The sequence below is a fragment of the Giraffa tippelskirchi genome, chromosome 7 (genome assembly GCF_054371585.1).
Source record: "Giraffa tippelskirchi isolate mGirTip1 chromosome 7, T2T-mGirTip1v1.2.pri, whole genome shotgun sequence".
NCBI classification, from domain to species: Eukaryota; Metazoa; Chordata; class Mammalia; order Artiodactyla; family Giraffidae; genus Giraffa; species Giraffa tippelskirchi.
The window spans coordinates 80704811-80727191 of NC_137281.1; the positions used below are offsets into that span (position 1 = coordinate 80704811).

General features: G+C 37.8%; 1 protein-coding gene across 9 annotated transcripts in view; it reads left to right on the plus strand.

The window, feature by feature from the left end:
- The window catches only part of IQCH (IQ motif containing H), a 220420-nt gene that overhangs the window by 14680 nt on the left and 183359 nt on the right, over positions 1-22381 (plus strand). For 8 of the 9 annotated variants that reach the window (XR_014060030.1, XR_014060031.1, XR_014060032.1 and 5 more), the window contains exons 4-5: positions 3960-4077; positions 19047-19163. Coding sequence is in view for 1 of the 9 variants with exons in the window: in XM_081511842.1 (XP_081367968.1) it covers positions 3960-4077; positions 19047-19163 (235 nt within the window). In the remaining 8 variants the exon portion in view is untranslated. Of the gene's footprint in view, positions 1-3959; positions 4078-19046; positions 19164-22381 lie in introns of those variants that run through there. The other variant, XM_081511827.1, reaches the window with a different exon arrangement.

The following is a 22381-nucleotide window of genomic DNA, read 5'->3' on the forward strand; positions in this document are numbered from 1 at the left end:
GAACATCTGGAAGTTTTCAGTTCATGTCCCGTTGAAGCCTCACTTGGAGAATTTTGAGCATTACTTTGCTAGCGTGTGAGATGAGTGCAATTGTGCGGTAGTTTGCACATTCTTTGGCATTGCCTTTCTTTGGGATTGGAATGAAAAAACTGACCTTTTCCAGTCCTGTGGCCACTGCTGAGTTTTCCAAATTTGCTGGCATATTGAATGCAGCACTTTCACAGCATCTTCTTTTAGGATTTGAAATAATAGCTCAGCTGGAATTCCTTCACCTCCACTAGCTTTGTTCATAGTGATGCTTCCGCAGGCCCACTTGACTTCACACTCCAGGATGTCTGGCTCTAGGTGAGTGATCACACCATCATGGTTATCTGGGTCATTAAGAACTTTTTTGTATATTTCTTCTGTGTATTCTTGCCACCTCTTCTTAATATTTTCTGCTTGTTAGGTCCATACAATTTCTGTCCTTTATCGTGCCCATCTTTGCACAAAATGTTCCCTTGGTATTTCTAATTTCTTTGAAGAGATCTCTAGTCTTTCCCATTCTATTGTTTTCCCACTCTATTTCTTTGCATTGATCACTGAGGAAGACTCTCTTATCTCTCCTTGCTATTCTTTGGAACCCTGCATTCGGATGGATTTATCTTTCCTTTTCTCCTTTGCCTTTAGCTTCTCTTCTTTCCTCAGCTATTTGTAAGGCCTCCTCAGACAACCATTTTGCCTTTTTGCATTTCTTTTTCTTGTGAATGGTTTTAATCACCACCTCCTGTACAATGTTATGAAACTCCATCCATAGTTCTTCAGGCACTCTGTTTATCAGATCTGATGTCTTGAATCTATTTGTCACTTCCACTGTAAGGGATTTGATTTAGGTCATACCTGAATGGTCTAGTGGTTTTCCCTACTTTTTTCAATTTAATCTGAGCCATGGTCAGGTCCCTGTCTTGTTTTGCTAACTGTATAGAGCTTCTCCATCTTTGGCTGCAAGGAATAGAATCAGTTTGATTTTGGTGTTGACCATCTGGTGATGTCCATTTGTAGAGCTGTGTATTGTGTTGTTGGAAGAGGGTGTTTGCTATGACTGGTGCGTTCTCTTGGCAAAACTCTCTTAGCCTTTGCCCTGCTTCATTTTATACTCCAAAGCCAAACTTGCCTGTTACTCCAGGTATCTCTTGACTTCCTGCTTTTGCATTCCAGTCCCCTATAATGAAAAGGACATCATTTTGGGGTGCTAGTTCTAGAAGGTCTTGTAGGTCTTCATAGAACCGTTCAACTTCAGCTTCTTCAGCATTAGTGCTTGGGGCATAGACTTGGATTACTGTGCTATTGAATGGTTTGCCTTGGAAACGAACAGAGATCATTCTGTTGTTTTTCAGATTGCACCCAAGTACTGCATTTTGAACTCTTTTGTTGACTCTGAGGGCTACTCCATTTCTTCTACGGGATTTTTGCCCACAGTAGTAGATGTAATGGTCATCTGAATTAAATTCACCCATTCCAGTCCATTTTAGTTCACTGATCCCTAAAATGTCAATGTTCACTCTTGCCATCTCCTATTTGACCACTTCCAATTTACCTTGATTCATGGACTTAACATTCTAGGTTCCTATGCAATATTGTTCTTTATAGCATCACACTTTACTTCCATCATCAGTCACATCCACAACTGGGCGTTGTTTTTGCTTTGTCTCAGCCTCTTCATTCTTTCTGGAGCTATTTCTCCACTGATCTCCAGTAGCATATTGGGCACCTACCGACCTGGGGAGTTCATCGTTCAGTGTCCTATCTTTTTGTCTTTTCATACTGTTCGTGGGGTTCTCAAGGCAAGAATACTGAAGTGGTTTACCATTCCCTTCTCCAGTGGATCACATTTTGTCAGAACACTCCACCATGACCCGTCCATCTTGGGTGGCCCTACATGGCATGGCTCGTAGTTTCATTGAGGTAGACAAAGGTGCGATCCATTAGTTTGTGATCTAATTTGTTACAGAAAACTAACAAATTAGCAAAACATATAAAGCCACCCTAGTACTCAGTGCTGCTGAGGGGGTGGAAAAAATGGGCAGGTTTTTCTATAAGATATTAAGAATTTCCAAAATTAATGACAGATGATAAACCACACAGAGAATCTAGGCAGGTAAGTAGGCATTTAGTGTAAGTAGGCATTTTTATAGCCAGGAGTTATGCCGTGTTTATTGTCTGCTATAACCGTAGGTATCTGAGGCTTCAGTTTCACCAATTATCTTTGTTTTTGGCCTCTCTATTGTCTTTGAGTTTCCCTAGAATCTCCTTCCTATGTAGAATCTGAGCCTTGCAGTTCTTCCATCTGTAATCTTGTGTCTGCAGAAGTGGATGTAATGTGTGTGTTGGGGGAAGCATTCAATAATCCTGTGATTAGGTCTCAGTCTTTTGGAGGGTCTGTTCCCCTGGACTCATCACAAATTTTTCTCGGCATTTTTTCTCCTCTTTGGTGAGACAGAAAGACCAAAGAGGGCTGGAGTTAGCTAATTGCCCCCCTTCAGATCAGATAAGGCTTTGGTAAAATAGTTCTCCATGAGACATAGCCTTCATTATAGAGAACAGAACAAAGAACAGAACTTGGAGTATTTTGAAATGGCTTCTCTTCCTTTTCTTTGCCCTGCTAGAAGCAGGAGGGTTTTTCCTCTGATATTCACAGAGAAAATAAGGTGGGGCTCCTAGAAGTAAAACTCATGAAATTATAGGCTGTGCTAAGACTTGGCCCCTCAGAGATTTTAACTCTCAAGTGAATCTACACTGAACCTCCAGCACTTTGCTGATTAGAATTTAAGTGTTCTTCCAGTACTGGCTCTAGCAGCAGGTTTCTGCTCTTGGGTTTTATCCACTTCTTTTTCCAGTTTTGAAGGCACCAGCTTTCCCTGCAGTTTCCTCAGTTCTTTGATGTATCCAAGAAGAGTTGCTTTTCTGTTTCTTCAGCCGTTTCTTATTGTGAGGGTTGGAGTGATAACTTCCAAGCTCTTTACGTGTTGAAATGAAACCAGAAGTCTATAAATTGCTTTTTAGTGATAATTTTACAGAAGTGGACATCACAATAGAATCAAGAAATTGAGTCATTGGTTGTTGAGTTTAATTGACCTTAATTATGTTAACCATTTTAAAGAACTGGAACCTGCTTTAAATTAAGACCTACACTACACGCATATGCACATTCTTATAACTTTATTTTGTTTGCGCATTGCTATCCCATGGAACTCCTGACTGCTTAACAAGGAAGGAAGACCTTTAACACTTTTTATCCTCAGTGCTAAGTCGCTTCAGTCATGTCCAACCTTTGCGACCCCGTAGACTGTAGCTCGCCAGGCTGCTCTGTCCATGGGATTCTCCAGGCAAGAATACTAGAGTGGGTTGCCATTTCCTTCTCTAGGGGATCTTTTCAATGCAGGGATCAAACCTGTGACTCAGGTCTCCTGCATTGGCAGGTGGGTTCTTTACTGCTAGTGCCACCTGGGAAGCCAGGTGTAATTGCAGAGACTTTGATCCTTAAGTCTTTGCAATTACATAGAACAGTAGAAGTTTAAAGATATAAGGATGAACTGCTTAGGGAATAGCATTTTTAATATACTTAACATTGCTTATCTTGTGACTTAACTTTATTTAACAAAATACAGCATATTGTATTTTTTTGACCAAGAAATGTTTTATAGTGCAGTAATTCTGTCAGTTGTAACTCATATAAACTCAGCCAGAGATACAACTTTTTATTCATGCTATAATGGTCCTTATCAGACTTGGAAGTTCTTATACTTAATAAACAACTGCAGTTTTATAGTGGTAAAAATACTAAAGTTAGTCAAATTTATTATAATTACCAATAGAATATTTCCTATAAAATGTAATTTAACTAGGAAGCATTGTTTTAAATTACAATTTTGAAGCTTTAAGGACAGCAAATTTGATTTTAATTTTTTTTTTAAACTTAGGTTGTTCCCAGCTGTAATTGATCAGAAAACATTTATTTTTCCTCTGGAATCTGAAGGGAAACTTTGGCAACCCCAAAAGCAGCACAGTTCATTTCCACGTGCCTTTCCAAGAGTAAAGGTAGGAAGAGAGAAATCCGTAGAGACAGAAAGTGGATTGGTGGTTCCAGAGGCCGGAAGGAGGAGGTGGGGAGAGTGGGGAATGATCTCTAATGGTTGTCAGGTGTCTTTGGGGATGATGAAGTGTTCTGGAATTAAACAGTGGTGATGGCTGCACAACTCTGGCAATCTACTAAACATTGAATTGTACACCTTGAAAGGGTGAATTTAAGGTTGGTGAATTATATCTCCATAAAGCTGTTAGAAGCCTTTTTCTTTTCCCCCCTGAGAGTGAAGGTAGGAAATTGTGTTCTAAATGGAAAAACATGCCATTGTTGTTTCAGATATGTTCATGGCATAGTCAATTTCTATGACAAAAGAGCTTTCTTTGTTGTTAAGTTTCCAGGTGGCAAGGAATAGAGCCCAAGAGGTTTCTGACTTTTGGGTGTGCTCTCTTTTGAATTTCTGTTCCCTCCCTAACTCCCCCAGAGTGATAACAACTCACTGCTGTGTACCAGGTGTTATTTTCAGTGCTTTGAGGATGCTAAATTGTTTAATCTTCAGAATAATCCTAGAAGGAGATATTATTATTATCTTCACTTTATTGACGAAGAAACCAAGATTCAGAAATGTTAAATATTGGATGGGCGAAGAGAACACAGCTGGTATCAGAGCAAGGATCATGAATCCAGAAATGTAGGAATCCAGACTGTGCTCTTAACTGCTGTGATACCCCTTTTAAAACAATAGCTTTATTGAGATTTAATTTATATCCCCTAATATTCTCCCTTTTAAAAGTGACTTTTAGTATATTCACAGAGCTGGGCAGCCATCATGTGGCACCCTTTTTATAATTGCTTGTATCAGTTCCAGGTACTCTGTCCATAAACATCTTTGCTGTGGACATCTTTGTTGCAACTATTTTTGCCTCAAGCATTTTTGCTGCATAACTCATTGGCCATAAAGCAGTTTTGCTATAAAAAAATAAAATAACAAAAATAAAAGAGGGACATTAACAAAGACATAAAGAAATATGAGAAGTGAATGACAAAATTTAAATGACTTTTTTTGCAAAATACAGAATATTTGAATTAATATGTGTAGATCATGGCAATACTTTGCAAATGACCGATTTTATTTTGTGGGTTATACCTAAGCACTTGTCTTTCAAGTCTTTCGTTCATAGTATTTTATATATATTTTGTTTGTTTGTTGACTCGTCTCCTTGTATGGACGGCATCACACTTTTTCATTTTTACTGTCATTTTTTTCCTTCATTAAGAGAGATCTGTACATGCTCAGTCCCTCAGTTGTATCTGACTCTTTGGACCCCATGGACTGTAGGCCACGAATCATCTCTGTTCATGGAATTTTACAGGCAAGCACACTGGAGTGGGTTGCCATTTCCTCCTCCATGTAACAAATATGCCAAGATATGCCACAGTATAGCAGTTTTCACAGTGCAACACAAAGCTCAGATGCAAACACACACCCTGGTATTTGGAAACCACCACCTCCAATCTTTCCCAGCATCAGGGTCTTTTCTAATGAGTCAGCTGTTCCATCAGGTGGCCAAAGTATTGGAGGTTCAGCTTCAGCATCAGCCCTTCCAATGAATATTCCAATAAATATAGGAGTAGAGATAGGAAGAGAGAAATCCATAGAGACAGAAAGTAGATTAGTGGTTGCCAGAGGCTGGAAGGAGGAGGAGGTGAGAATGGGGAATTTCTGTTGTTTATAAGCCTCCAGTCTATGGCATTCAGATACAACAGCCTGAACTAATACACTATAATTAACATCCTGATACTCTTGTATGACTTCCACTTTGCACTCTCAAAGCAGCTCACTCCTATCTTTGTAATTGGACTTGTCACATTGGGTTTCTTCAGTTACCATCTGTGGAGGGCTTACTATCTGCCAAGGACTATTAGAGGCACTTTGGGAGGAACAATTCAGACTAGGTCCCCATTCTTGGGCGATGGAGATACACCATCAGTAAGAAAATACCAGGTAATAATAAAGGCTCTCATGGAAAAAAAAAAAGTGCTATCATAAATGGAACCTAAACTTCTCATCTTTGTTACTATTAAGTTTCTGCTTTCATTAAATTTTTATTTTGCCAAGAATTTCAGGGGAGCCAGAATGGTTCATAAACACAAAATTGGAGATCTCTAGGTTATAAAGACAATGAAATAAAATATATGAAAATAAGACTATTTTAGAACACATAGTTGCTGTTACTAATATTATTCCAGGAAAAAAGAAAAAAAACTATGGCCAGAAATTTATTTTCCCCAGAGTTTTGAATCTTGGCAAATGACTATAAAGATAAGGGATCTTATATGCCCCGTGTTCTTTTAAATACTGCAAGCAGGGGTGAGCTTCATTTAGAAAGAGGCACGGACTGCTTCCTATCCTGACTTTACCTCCAGGGCCTGGATCCCTATTGTTGTTTTATATCTAATATCAGTGACATCTGCTTAAAAATGCATAACTGCTGACACAAAAATAGCCCTAATTTTGCATTGTAAAGTCAATGACAAACAGTGCTGTTTTGCCAGCTGTTCTGTAAGCCTACTGCACCAACTTAAAACCTTGTATTATTGAGTAGTTGTGAGATCCAACTGGGATATCACCACCTTTAATTGCCCACTGCCAACCTTTTAAACTAGGTAAACCCCAGTTGCTACTTTAAGCTCTTTCTCCAAAGTGAAGAAATTGTTTTTGGAATTCCATTTCACACGAAAAAACTAAAATGACAAATCATTTGGAATTTCTCAGTTGTAATTAAGAATCACAATCAAGAATTATCACTCTTCTGTAACATTTGAAAAAGCTGTATTCTGGTGCCTTTTCTTTATAGTATATCTTAGCTCCAAATCAACATGAGCCCAGCCCTTCTTTTAGGCACCTTGGGTACATATATACTCATAGCAGTCAAGGAAAGGGTTTGAAATAGCAAACACAAAAGAAGGAGGGAGGAAGAGAAGGAGAAAAACTTTATAGGCCAAGAAAGTATTTGATTTTCTTGTTTTGTCTGGCGAGCTGTCTGAAGGCGAATTTCAAAACAGAGGTTCCTAAACTGTTTAACCGGCTAGCTCTCCTTTGGTATTTACTCAATCCTTTGTTCTGTGAGTGGGCCAGGCTGCATGTTAGGTTGTTAGGTTAGAGCCTTTCGCGAAAAGTTCTCTTTTCCGCATTTTTTTTTTCCGGTTATGTTGCCTTCTGAGATTCCAAAACTCCCTACGGACTGCCTGTGAGAGGGTTTCCTACTGTGTGAATATTCATTAGAAGGACTGATGCTGAAGCTGAAACTCCAATACTTTGGCCACCTGATGTGAAGAACCGACTCATTGGAAAAGGCCCTGATGCTGGGAAAGATTGAGGGCAGGAGGTAGAAGGGGACGACAGAGGGTGAGATGATTGGATGGCATCACCGACGCGATGGATATAAGTTTGAGTAGGCTCTGGGAGTTGGTGATGGACGGGGAAGCCTGGCATGCTGCAGTCTGTGGGGTCGCAAAGAGTTGGACACGACTGAGTGACTGAGCTGAACTGAACTGAAATTGTTTAAATCCAAGGAACTACTTAGAAGCATGATACAAATCGTATGTTTACAGAGCAGGGAAAATAAATGGATCTCATTGCTTGAGAGTTATTCTCCAAATGGATTCCATAAAATGGATACTCTATCAATCGAATGTAAAAATGTAGATTGTGATCTAAGTCGATACAGCAATATGCACGATCTGTGTATAAGATGGGAAGGATCTTTAATTTTGTGAATATGGATCTCATTGAGAATGATTTTCAAAATTTGATCAAAACTAAACTTTTGAGGATTTTTGTCATTATGAGGAATAATGTGATGAGAGATCAAAGATGGAAAAAGGGTAAGAAAGGGTTGCTTTACAGATTTTCACTGTGGGTTATATCTCACTTAATATTGGGTGGGAAAATTTTGCTAATGAAATACCAGGTGGATTTTATAGAATAAAGTGGGGAAAAGTGAATGCCTACAATAGACCAACAAGCATTGTGAACTCTGCCTTTTCGTTAGAATATAAACTCCATGAGAGCAGAAACCTTTAAAAACTACTTTTCCCTTTCTGTGACTTCTTAAAATCTTCTTAGTATGAAACTATTCAAATAAACCAAAAATAGTATATTAATAACTATTTTTCTTTCACCTGGATTTAATAAGTGTTAACATTTACCAGTTTTGCCTCACCTATTTTTTATTGAAATGTTTTAAAATATAGATCTAATGACATATCATCCCTTAATGCTTTTACATACATCTTTAAAAATGAACACATTCCTCCTTGCCCACAATACCATTATCTCATCTAACAAAATTAACAGTAATTCCTGAATATAATAGATACCCAGTTTATATTCAGATTTCCCCAGTTATCCTCCAAATGACTTTTACTGTTCTTTATACAAACTTGGACCTGTTAAGGTTTATATATTGTTTATTTCTTTTTTTAATACATTCTTTTTTAAAATATTCTTTTTCCATTATGGTTTATCAAAGGATATTGAATATAGTTCCCTGTGCTATACATTAGGGCTTTGTTGTTTATCCATTCTAAATACAATAGTTTTCATCTACCAGCCGCAGACTCCCAGTCCATCCCTTTCCTGCCCCCCACCCCTTTGGCAACCACCAGTCTGTTCTCTATGTCTATGAGTCTATTTCTGTTTTGTTATTTTATTTCTTCAGTCTTTATTAATCTAAAGTAGAGAGACTCTGTTTAGTTCATTGCTGTCACCAGTTACTAGACAGTGCCCAGCCTGGAATAGGCTCTCAATAGGTGGCAACACAATGGTTAGAAGTATGGGTTTACGTCCCGCACTAGCTCTCCACCACTTACTATCTGTACCTCAGCAAGTCACTTAACCTCTCCAGGCCTCAGTTCCTCATCTGCAAAATGGGCTCTGTGATACTCTGTTGTAAGGATAAATGAAGTAACATATGTACATGTTTATAACAGTGCCCCATACCTGGTGAATGCTATGTAAGTGTTCATTCTTCTGGTCAACAAATAATCAGAAGAAATAACACTTACATAGCATTCACCAGGTATGGGGCACTGTACCTGATATGTACCAGGCACTATTTCAGGCATCAACCGAACTTCTCTACTCTCAGGGAGCTTACATTCTAGTTAGGGTAAGGTAGTCATTAGGAAAACAGAAAACTGTTTGAAAAGTAAACATATAATACGTTAGTTGGTGACAGAACAGTTAGGGTAGGACCATAGGGAGTGTTGGGATGGTCTCAGTTGTAAGGTGACACTTGAGCAGAAATCTGATGGACATGAGGGAGTAAGGCATTGTGCAGATACCTGGAGGAAGAGTATCCCAGGCAGAGAAGACGGAACCGCTAAAGACCCTGAATTAGGAGTGTGAACAGCAAGGAAGATGGAGAGGAATGTACAAGGAGGAGAGAAGTAGGAACAGGGGTAGAGGTCAGATCTTACAGACCATTGTGAGGACGGCAGAAATCATGAGTTAGATGAGAGGCATTTCACCAGGGGACCGATTGGGTATGATTTACAATTGACAAGAGTCCCTCTGACTGTCATGTGGAGACTGTGATGTAGAAGGACAAGGGTGGAGGCAGGGAGACCATGCAGGAGCCTGTGTTAGCCATGATAATGAAGTCATATCTCATCCTCACGACATTTCTGAAGGAAGGAATTACTGTCATCCCCATTTGACAGATGAACATACCAAGGATGAGAGAGAATAGTAATTTAAAGCTAAGAAACAGGAGAACTAGGGTTCAGACTCAGCTCTGTGTAACCTCAGAGTACTGGCTTTTCCTCACTAGTGTTAAAAATACAAAACCCTGACCTCCATCCCTGTGTTTGCCACAGGAAAATTTACAACTTGAAACTTGGGGAAAATAAAGAAAGCAGATGAATAAATTGCTGATTTTTTTTTTTTAACAAAAGGTCCTAACCATCCCTAGAATTATCCTCAGATATATCCCTCTACACTCTCCCAAAAACGGATTTCCGTGGTGGTTGAGTGGCTAAGACTCCACACTCCCAATGAAGGGGGTTTGATCACTGGTCAGAAAACTAAATCCCACATGCTGCAACTAAGACCAGTGCAGTCAAATAAATATTTAAAAATAAATAAATAAATTTTCCCAAAGAAACTTCTCAATGCAATGCTCCTGATAAAAGTGACCTTTTTACTTTCTGATTTGTTGCAGAGATACTAATATGGCAATGGTGAAGCCACATTAGAATTATTCATAATACGCTCTTATACTATATCATATGCAATGCTGTTTTTCTGTAATTACCATTCAGGTGGTTTACATATATAAAGAGGTTTATACTTTACATGTACATAAGTTGTGGCTAATGGGACAGGTAAATAAACATGGTATTTGGGGTTATTTCTATTAAAAATGGGCAAAAGTAGGCCCTTAGGCCTATATCTTCTAATAAAACTGTTTCTATGAGAAGATTCAAGTAGATAACGTATTTATGACTCATAGCATCTTTTCCAGAATCATAAGCTATTTATTATAACTGAAAAGCATACTCAAAATTTCTTATTAATATATGGTATCCTGTGGTTCAATGACATTTCAAAGATGGCATCCCAATTTCTCCTGCCTCTTTCCCTGGCTAACTAGCGGATGCTAACTTCTGGGCATGTAGGGGGACCTCATTCCCTGGCCACCAACTCATGAGAGTTGCTTGTAGCAAAGATAGGGAGGTTGTGGAATTAGCAGTTGGCCCCTGTGACATAAAAATTGGACAGGATGTCACCTTTGGCACACACTACTGCTATAAGCTGATGACTGTGTCACCCTGGCATATTGTAAGAATAACAGAAACATAGTAAAACTAACGGAGAAGGCAATGGCACCCCACTCCAGTACTCTTGCCTGGAGAATCCCATGGATGGAGGAGCCTGGTAGGCTGCAGTCCATGGGGTCGCTAACAGTTGGACATGACTGAGCGACTTAACTTTCACTTTTCCCTTTCATGCACTGGAGAAGGAAATGGCAACCCACTCTAGTATTCTTGCCTGGAGAATCCCAGGGATGGCGGAGCCTGCTGGGCTGCTGTCTATGAGGTCGCACAGAGTCGGACACGACTGAAGCGACTTAGCAGCAGCAGCAGCAGCAGTAAAACTAAAAATTGTCTTTCCTCACTGGTGTGCTATTTCATTTCTTCAAATGTTTTGGTTTTAATGCTACTATGTGTTAGGTGCTAGAATGCAGATTTTACTGCTGTAGGTGCTCACGGCCTATAGTCAGTCACACAGACAGAGTGGCAAGTGTGATATTAGAGGTTTGGCAAAAGTACTCTGGCTAGGGGGATATGCTGAATGCCTGGGCTTGTTGTACCCAATAAGTACATCATCTCTAAAATCTGTTTCAAGCACAGCAATCTCTGACCTTCACATCCTGGCCTCCCACTTCACATAATATGTTCTTCCAACAATTCTTCATTACCATGAGGACATTCAACCCACAGACCCCTCATTATTTCACAATTTATCACTTTTGTCTTACTGTACTTGATTTCTTAGCTAGATTAGATTGATGACTGTGGCAGAAATTCTTAATTCCCTATCCAATATTCATCCAACATCTGCATTACTATAAACTGTGATTTTGTTCAGGATGGCATTATGCCAAGAGGAATAAGCATCCTCATTTCTGAGCCTTCTTTGCAGTTAAGTATGACCATGTGTCCCAGTTCTGTCCAGTGGGTATTGAGTGGCAGTCTCCTGGAGTTGGTTCTAGGGGATGTTTTGCTTTCCTGATGAAAGGATATAGTAACAACTGGGATGTCCCTTCTCCCCTTCCTCTCTTTCTCTCCCCTGCACACAGCCATGACATCTGGAGTTTCAGCAAGCATCTTGCAACCATGAGGTGACAAGCACAGGAACAAAAGGCAACACTCTGAAGATGGTTAGGACATAAAGGAGGAAAGGGACTGGGCCCCAAAGGTTTTCCTGAGCAGTGGATTTTTAGCTAGATATACGACCGCCCAATATAAAGATCCCATTTTCCAGTGTCCCTTGCAGTTGGACATAGCCCTATGATTAAGTATTGGCTAATAAAATGTTGTTATTGTTTAGTCACTAGGTCGTGTCTGACTTTTTTGTGGCCCTCTGGATTGTAGCCTGCCAGTCTCCTCTGTCCATGGGATTTTCCAAGCAAGAATACTGAGGCGGTTGCTATTTCCTTATCCAGTGAAATATTAGGGGTGGGTATTTTGGGAAATTTTCTGGAAACCTCCTTAAAAGATATCTGACTTTTGCTCTTCAATCCTTTTCTTCTCCTTTCTCTATTCTGCTGCCTGGAATGGAGCTGTGTTGGCTGGGCCTCTTGCAGCCATCTTAGGCCAGGAGGAGGAGGCCCATACATTAAGGATAGCAGAATACTAAATTGAAAGGGGCCTGGTCCCTAGCAACTTCCAGGACTTCCAGACTAGACCAGCCCTGAACAGCCTATCTCTGGACTTCATATACATGAGGACAATAAATCTGGTCTTATTGAAGTAATATTCTTCCAATTTTCAGTCACATAGACAAACAGTCCTATTCCCATTACTGTTATCCTTGTATAACCATTTTTAATTTCTCTATCTCTAGATTTATGTTTTATGTCTTCTACCTTGTCAGAGTGGAAGAAATGTCCCTTCTCTGGTTAAAGCCAGCCTCTTATTTATCTTAGCTATTCCAGTTATTCCCCTCTCATGAATCATTGATTTCTGACTTCTCCATCATCCCCAGATCTTTGTGTGACTATTCCACTCAGGCCTCAGTAACTTGTCACCTCCTCAGAGAGGCTCTCCTTGACCACCATGTTTAAGGAAGCCTCTCATTCTCCTAGGGAATTTTATCTAGAGCACTTACAGAAATGTGAAATTAAGTCTATATCTGTTTACATGGTTATTAACTGATTCCTCTCATTCCTTCAAGAATGTAAGATCTATGTAGACAAAAACTCGTTTTTGTTCACCGACACCTCAGTAAGGCTTTCCATAAATGTTGGAATGAATGAATGAATTTTGTTGGGAGTAGAGAAGGAGTGATGGAAGTTAGGGGAGACCTCCCAGAGGAGGTTGCACCTGATCCAAGTTTCAGTGTTATTAACAGTGTGCCCAGAGAACAGCTGGAGGTGGGGGGGAGAAGAGGACATTCCCAGAAAATGGAACAGCCTGCTCACCTGTAAAGGTGGAGAGAACATTTTATGTGTGGAGGCTGGCTGGTCACTGAGCAGTCATGAGGAAGGGTCCCTCTAAGGGAAACCACTAGAGGCGAGATACATGTTTCAGTTAGTAACCAGAGGTTCAGTCTTACTGGAGGTCATGCAGACTCAAGGAGACCCATCTTAGGGCTCATTATAGAGGTCCATGTAATAATCAATGAGGGCACAGATCAGAGCAGTGCCTGTGGGTATTCGAGAGGAAGTAAAGGATCTGACAGGAAGCTGAATCAAGAGTCTATCAACCAACATTTCTTTGCGATGTGGCAGCATGTTATGATGGAAAGAGGTTTTTGAAGACAGAGACATAAGCAAAATCCTGTCTCTTCACTTTGGGGTAATATCACTTAGCCATTTATCCTCACTGGTAAAGAGGATAATTTCATATACTCCCTCTTGCCATTTTAAGGACTAAAGTACATCATTTGGATTATGACAACCCCCAACATATTATGGTGCCTGGCACAAAATGGGAGCTGAATAAATGTTAGCTCTCTCCCCTAACCTTCCTCTTGTTCTACAATTCAACTCCTACCAGAGTCAGAAAACAGGATGAGCACATCTGAATGGAATTAAAATCTTAAGGTTTTGTGAGCTTGAGGCACCTGGGCTTTTAGAAGCAGCTTGGGGTTAAGTGATGCTGTGATTGTTGGTCCCCTAGCCTAGCAGGGATATGAGGGGATATCATAAAGCACAGAGGTATTATCACACCTAACACTTAATATTACATTTGCCTGTAATACAGGAGACATAAAAGACTGTGGTTTAGTCCCTGGACTGGGAAGATCCCCTGGAGAAGGAAATGGCAACCTACTTCAGTATCCTTGCCTGAAAAACCCCATGGACAAAGGAGCCTGGCAGGCTACAGTCCAAAAGGTCACAAAGAGTTGGACATGACTGAGTGAGCATAATACTGTATAATTCTCAGTCCACGTTCAGTCTTCCCCAGTTGTCTTAAAACTATTTTTCTATTGTTTGTTTGAATCAGGATGTAAAAAATGTCTGCACATTGCATTTTTTTTGTTGTTGTTGTTCATTTTATTTATTCACTTTGAAAAACTGAAGCATAGCTGTACAGTAAAAGTTGCTGCTGCTAAGTCACTTGAGTCGTATCTGACTCTGTGCGACCGCATAGATGGCAGCCCATCAGGCTCCCCCGTCCCTGGGATTCTCCAGGCAAGAACACTGGAGTGGGTTGCCGTTGCCTTCTCCGGGCTTCTCTCTGAATCCTAACAAATCCTACCTCTTACTTATCGCTTTGTCTCTCACTGAATTTTTGCAAACAGTGTAAGTTACAGGTGTACAATAAAATTATTCTCAATTTTTAAGGTTCTAGTCATTATAGAATATTGACTATATTCCCTATGTTGTACAATATCATGTGTTGCATTTGTATCTCATTTCATCTGTAACAGTTTGCTTCATGAAAAAAGTCACCATTGTGAGTCAACTATACTTCAGTTTTAAAAAGGTCACTTATTTAAGAAATCAGGTCATTTTTCAAATAGGTTCACCACCCGCTTAGTGTGGATTTGGCTGACTACAATCTCATGGTGTCATTTTACATGTTCCTTTGTCTCTAGTATTTCTTATAAACTAGCAGTTCTATCTGAGCTTCCCTGGTGGCTCAGGTGGTAAAGAGTCCACCTGCAATGTGGGAGACCTGCGTTCAATCCCTGGGTTAGGAAGATCCCCTGGAAGAGGGCATGGCAACCCGCTCCAGTATTCTTGCCTGGAGAATCCCCATGGACAGAGCAGCCTGGAGGGGTACAGTTCATGGGGTCACAAGGAGTCGGACACAGCTGAGCACAGCGCAGCAGCAGTTCTATCTAGAAGCTTGACTGGATACAGGTAACATCTTTTTGGTAGCAATACTTCACAGGTGGATTTGCTTTTACTGTTTATCAGGAGGCAGTTTCTTTTTTCTTTTAGTGATGTTAAGATTGATCTGTAAGTCTGTATTACCAGCTTGATCTAGTCTTATATAAAGTTCCCCACAACCTTTCACCCAATGATATTAGCAAAAACTGATATTTATCTAATTATTTCATTAGGGATTGCAAAGTGATGATTTTACGATTCTATCATTCCTTCTGCATTTATTAGCTTCTCTGAAGAACTTTCCCTTAGCAACTCTTTGAATCTGAAAAACAGATTTTTCAGGAAAAGCAGAATAAATACATGATTCTTTCTTTTATCTATCTACTTTCAGATTAATTGATCTATTTTATCAATTAGGCTTTTGGGAAGGGGGAAATATTAAGAACTATGAATTTTTATATATTTGAGGTGTTTCAGTGCATAAAGTATTGCTTGTAGGATACTGAATAGTACTTTATCATTTGTGAGATACTTAACACACATTAGTCACTTTAACTTCACAAACAACCCTGTGAAGGTAAGGTATTATTAATACTACCCAGTTTTACAAATGAAAACATCTAGATCATATAGCTTGAAGTAGGATTTGGTGTCTATTGTTCTTTCAATTAAATATGATATTGGTTGAATGAATCAGACCATTAAAGGTGACTGGATTCTTTTTCTTTTGAGATTAAATAGCAGACACCTTTAACCAGTGGGACTATGGTACTAACCAATGTACACTTTAGAAGGCATTACTTGTGGCAAACACTGTGGAGAATAATGTTATGCTGATAATACTGTAACTTAGTAAATAGCTTGTCTCAACTTTGTTTGTGAAGCATTTCAATTTTGATTACCCTGTGTGGGATCTACTGCTCAGATGTATGTCATTTTATGGTCTGCTCATGTCTGGGGAGCTAGTATTATGTGCTGCCTAGTGTTTTTAATTCAGAACTTCTTTTGAAAGAAACCTTAGCCTCTTATGTTCAAGCCCTAGTTTTAATAGCATAAGCTATTTCCTTCTTATATCGCTTTGTGGGCATAGTAATAAAATAAATACCACAAAATCACTGATGAGATGAAAATTGAGCTCCCTGCTTCTGTGCAGCCATGTAGGTAAAACAGTAATTGGCTCTGATAATAACTTTTGTTCTTACAAACCGAAGTCTAAATGAGAGTCACATTTGATATATCTGCTTGTAATTACTATCAAAAGGAGAGAATACAAAGTTTAGATTGTTTAGTGACTCAAGATAGATTAAATAAATTGCTGTCTTTTCTTGAACAATTTAAGAAAATTTTCTTAAATTATTTCTGATGTTTACCTTACTGTTGGCAAAAAATGATCATCTTCCAGAACATTGCTTCTATGCTTAATGGAATGATTAATTTTGTTTTTTAAAATCTATAATTGTTTTCCTTGAAAAACCTTATTACTGGGTCTGATAATTTATGCTTATAAATATTTTCCTGTACCTCTCTGTAGCTAGTTTGTAAGATAAATTTAGGTTATAAATGTATATGGCAGTGATTTTCAGTGAGACCATTTGACATTTTTATATCATTTAAATGTAGACTCTTAATATTTTTTAAAAGGGGAATTAAATCATATGTACTACATATTATTTTGATATATCCATGCTTTGGTGTCAAAAGGGTAAATAATAGAATATTAATATTTAAAGGATCTTTCTATTGCTTTAGAAACTAATAAAGAATTGCTATTACAACCTGGCATTTCTGTTGAATTTCTGCTTACATTTCGATTTCTTTTCCAGAAGTATCTGTGTCCAGTGCCACAGAAATGTAAAAATGGAAGGGAACAACTAGATTTTAATGCCAGTTTTAACAATGATTCTAAATTTGATCATTTTGTTTCTACACCAGTCCTATAGCCACACAAAGTTGATGGAGAATAAAACTAAGAAAATGGCTATGGTCCACTGAGCCAATGATCCCAGAATTACAAAGTTCTAACAAAGCTTAGACATGATAGATGAAGCTATTACCATCAATTGTATCCAGAATACACATTTAAAAAACACCCTAATTACAGAAACCACATCCAGTCAATATAATACATATTAGCAATTTCCCCATCCTTGGTAGGATGGAAATTATTCTGAAAGTTTAATTAAGAAGGAAAAAATTATGTTCAGGTATTAATTTCAATAAAAGAGGCACTCAGCTTTCATGCAAAAACCCCGGAGTAGTGCTATACATGTGGGTTACCCACAGAAGGAAAGCCATTTGTAATTAGGCACTATATTATTTTTGTCACCACACGGACTTTAAAGAGAGAGAAAAGCTGTGCCTTATTTGTAACCTGTGTTCCTGCATGAGTTACAGTGCACAATTGAGTGCAGTTACTTGGAGATTTTGTCTAAAAACTATTTTTAAAAAAATAAAAGGAAGGTTTGGAGGCTGTATTAAGAAATAACTTATCTAGACAGCATGCATTCCAAAGGTGTTTTTGTAGTCTTCCCCTTTGCTTTGACCTCAGGCACAGGCCATGTATGAATGCTTAGGATCAAAGAAATTACTGCAGCATGAGCTAATCTGTCTGGTTCCTATAACCATTTTAACAATTGCATCAGATCACCCTCAGAACTAGCACTATATTGAAAGGAAATCAGTGTTTTTAATTGCTCACAACACCTCCTTTTAAAAAAAAGTCACAAAGGCCACACATTGTATGATTTCATTTATAGGAAATATCCAGAATGGGCACATCCAAGAGAAAGAAAGCTGATTAGCAGTTGCCAGGCTCTGGGAGGAGGAGGGGATGAGCAGTGATTGTTAATGAGTATGAGGTTTCTTATTGGGGTAATGAAAATGTTCTGGAATTAAGGTAGGGGTGATGGTAGTATAACATTGTGAATAGGCTTAAGTTCACTAAATTTAAAACTCCCAAAAGACTTCAGAAACGCTTAGTATTACCATATTCCGTAAGTGTCAGTTCACCTTTTAGCATCATTGCATAGAATGCTACCTTTTAAAAAAGGTAGAATGCTACCTTTTAGCACAGAATGCAAAACATGGGAGAGAGGTGTTGGGGGTTGATAATTCGAAGGGAGACTGTCAAGTCTAATGCCACATTTTGCAAATAAAGAAACTGACTTCCAAAGAAGGAAAGTGACTTACCCAAGGTCACACGCAGACAGTCCAGGGTAGAGCAAGACAGGATCACAGGTCTCCAGTCACCTGTCCAGTGTCCCTTCCCACCACCACTATGCGGCCTACTCTGGTGGTTTATCTCAGCAGTAACTCATTTGAATTATTTTAAATGAGGAACACATGGTTCAAATGAGATGTGTGGGTTTTATTTTTTTCTAATGAAAGCATACATTTTCCCTATAAAATAGCAAAATCTCTATGAAGGAGGAGATACATTTGTTGTAAATTTACCAAGTCCTAACTGAATTTTACCTGTAAATGTCCCTTGAGAAAAATGGCCACATTAACAGACCAAGGGAGCCCTCTACCTGCATAGTTGTAGTATAGATTTCATTGGCAAAATTCTTGACCTGGAAAGCTAAAACTAAATCGAGACCAGGTGTTCTACCCTTTGTCCACCTTGGTTGGCTTCTAGCAGTATTTTGGAGAAAATGAATGGTGTCTGAGGATGGATTTTTATGAGTAACAGGGATATTGAGGGGAAAATCTGCAGAAAATTCCTTTTCTGTGAATAAAAGACAAATTAGTCACCTAAATAAAAGACCTAAAAATATATATATATATATTTTTTCCAATGAGAATTACATTAAAATAATTATTCTCAAAGAACTTTATACTCCTTTGAGGATATAAAATGTTAGCAAGCAGTTTTGTTCATCCGGCATGAAACTTTCATTGTTTCTTTGTTTCAGCGAAAGACAGGGTTGAATATAAAAATCATGCAGGATCCTGAAAGCATCCAACACAGAGCTGCTGTAAATGCGACCTATGGAATCAGTTTGCCATACATTAACCAGAGAAAAGCAAGTGTAAGTAATGAGTGGTTTTAATGAGCTCTTATTTTTTAGAATTAAAATTCATTCATTGGTGCTATAAGACATAAGGTAGATTTTAAGAATTGGATCCTTTTGTCCTTAGAATTTTTTGGAGATGAAATGGAGTAGCATTCATTCTGTTTGTAATTTAAAATGATGAAGAAAGTGTAAACTTCTTTTTAAAAGATCTATGTATAGATCATTGAAATTTTTCTATTTTATCTGATATCCCTAAATAAACTAGTACCATAATTTTAACTAGTACCAAAATTTAACAAGAGGAAGTAATTTAACAACAAAAAGAATACAGAGCTGTTAAATATTTTCTTTCGTGTACAGGCTTCTCCTAGAGAAAGAAAGAAAAAAAAGAGCAAGGCATGAGCTTCAATGGTGTATGCTCATATAATAGTCAAAATTTTAAGATTATTATTCTAAATCTGAAGAAAGTAGGGGTTGATTCTTTATGTCAGCAAAATGGTGAAAAGGAAAAATAATAACAAGGAGACTGTCATTAAGGAATCTCATAGTCTGTGCCTATTTTTGCCATTGACTTGCTGTTCAGTGTCCCAAAGCAAGGATTGTACTTTCTGTGTTTCAGGGTTTTCTTAGTAGAATCAAGAGTAGTGCTTGATTTTAATTGGAAAACTTATTTTATTTGAGATCATTTTTAATATTGAAAATAATTACTAAAGTGATATCTATAATTTTTAAATACATTTTTTTAACCTTTGGCTTCTAGCCAAAGCTCTTAAATGTATCCTTCAGTGAAATCAAAACTAAAAACAAGATTAATTTTAGAATTAAATTGCAAAGCCATTTCTAACCAGCATAATAGTCTCTTAATCTTTCAAATTTCCTATGTAGACATTTTCAGCTGCCTACTTCATTCATGTAACCCTGAAATATATTTTTAGTTTCTTTATATGTGCTTTATGTTATTCTAACAAGGTTGGTTTAAGAGCATTTTATCATAGAAATCCTTTTATAGCCTAAGAAATAACTAGAAAGTTAGATATTTTTATTCCTGCTGAAACTTTATTTAAAATGTCACTGTGAATAATGTGAAAGGGTTTTTATCTGCTTCCCGTGAGCCCAAAGCCCTTGAAATAAAAATATTATTTCTCTGGCTGTACAGACAGAAGCAGATTTCTCTTTTGTTGTTGTTGGTTTTCCCCATCAGTCTAAAATTAATATTGGCTTAGCTGGTGGAGCGCTGAGGCTTTGTAGCCCAAGGCAATTGCAGCATTTCATGCAAACTTTTTCTGATGAGTATTGAAGTTTAAAAAGGCATACCTCTAGATTTAGGGGGGATTAAGCTTTGCTTTAATGAATCTGAACAAAAATTCTGACATAAACAGGAAATTCAAAACTATATCCAAAATTTCCCAAGTAGGATATATGCCTTGGATATTGTACTCTTGTCCTTAGAACACAGAGGACTTGGGAAAGCACTTGTAAGACGTATAGGTAATGTATACTCGCTGATTACATTTAAGATCCTTTTTTCCCCCTGTAAAACTTGACTCCATAAAAATCTACACCAGATCACTTGAAAATGTAGGTACATTATGTCCATCTTGCTCAAACTATTGGCATTTCAATCAAAATAGTTGACCCTATCATTTGATGTTCATATATGTATAGACGATGGTCCTAACTGAAAAACATATTTTCATGTTAGATTTGTAAAACAAGCATTGCGCAAAAAGTCCTATGAAAGAAATATTCCAGTGTTTGGCTTTAAACAATCATGTGGAATACTTGGGAATAAATACAGTTGTGATTTACCACTTATGAAAATGTTTTTGAAAGCACTTACCCAAACTAAAGCAATGTGTCTAGCATTATGATGTATAGTTAATTAGAAAAACAGCATCAGAGCTAATTGCTTTTTATAACCACTCTAAACACTCAAAGGGGATTATTATTTGGCTGCTGAGGGCCTTGTGTTTCCTTACTTCTTATGAAACTTGAACAGCTTGTCAAAAGCCTGTAAGTAATCTTAAGATACTTTTGACAGAGCAAATTTGAATTTGTTGCTAATTTACATTACCAGTTCCCAGAAACTGGTGTTTTCTCCCTTTTATAAAGAGGTATATACTTTCTGATAATCATAGGCTGATGAAAAGATTTTAGTGCATTGAAAACACATATACTCTACATCCATATATACTCCCCCCCACAAAACTGCCTTCAGAATTATATATCCTGTAACTCTCTTGTGTAAAAGCAATTCACAAAAAAAGCATTAAAAGTGAAAGTCACTGATATTTTTCAATATATTAAATTTGCCAAATTAAAAACTAAAACCCTCTAACACATTCTTGAGTAGAGCCTTACAGGTTTGGATAGACAAGAAGAAATCTCTGATCCTGTTCATACTTACTCATTGACATTTAGTTCCAGTTAGACTTTATAGTGCAACACATTAAAAGATCTACAGAAAACTTGACTTTGATTTATTTCTTTTAAATAAGGGTTTCTTAAAAGGCTTGAAACATGTATCTGTTACCATGAGTTTTAAAAGAACGATTATGAATGCATAACAAAATAGCCAAACAAAACATTGCTTTGAATTGCTGCACAAATAACTCTGATTATAACTGTTATGACCTAGAAAAGAATCATAAAAACATTTTTCTTTTTGGCAATGTATGAGTTGCTGTAGAATTATACCAGTTCTTTGGTCCCACTTTCCAAATAAATAAATATATAATGCAATGTAAACTTAGAATCTTTTATTTATTCATGAGGTTGAATTTAATACTATTATGATTTCTAGATTTTATGAGTCATATGTTATGCAGTGTTTTTCACTAACTTAGTTGGGTAACAACCACACTTCACCAATCATAGTTTCATTCTTTACTGTTTCACTTGGGGTGTGCGTAGTAATCTCTCACTAAAAGCGCATTCATTTCTGAAGTGATAAAGTAATGGAAAGTGAGGCAATTGTGTTAATGTCAAATGATTAGAAGAAGCACCAGAAGTAAGGTGGGGGTAACTAGGAGGGGTGGGGGCAGAAACAAGGACTATTTCATAACATGATTGTGTTTTAAGCCCATGCATATGGCCACAATTACAGTCTCAACATAATTTGGCAACGGTAGCAGAATTAGATTTAAACAAATTGATGTTACACTGCAGTAATTCAGAATGAGCTTGTTGCATTTATAAACCATAACAAGAAGCAGAGTGAATTAATAAACCCT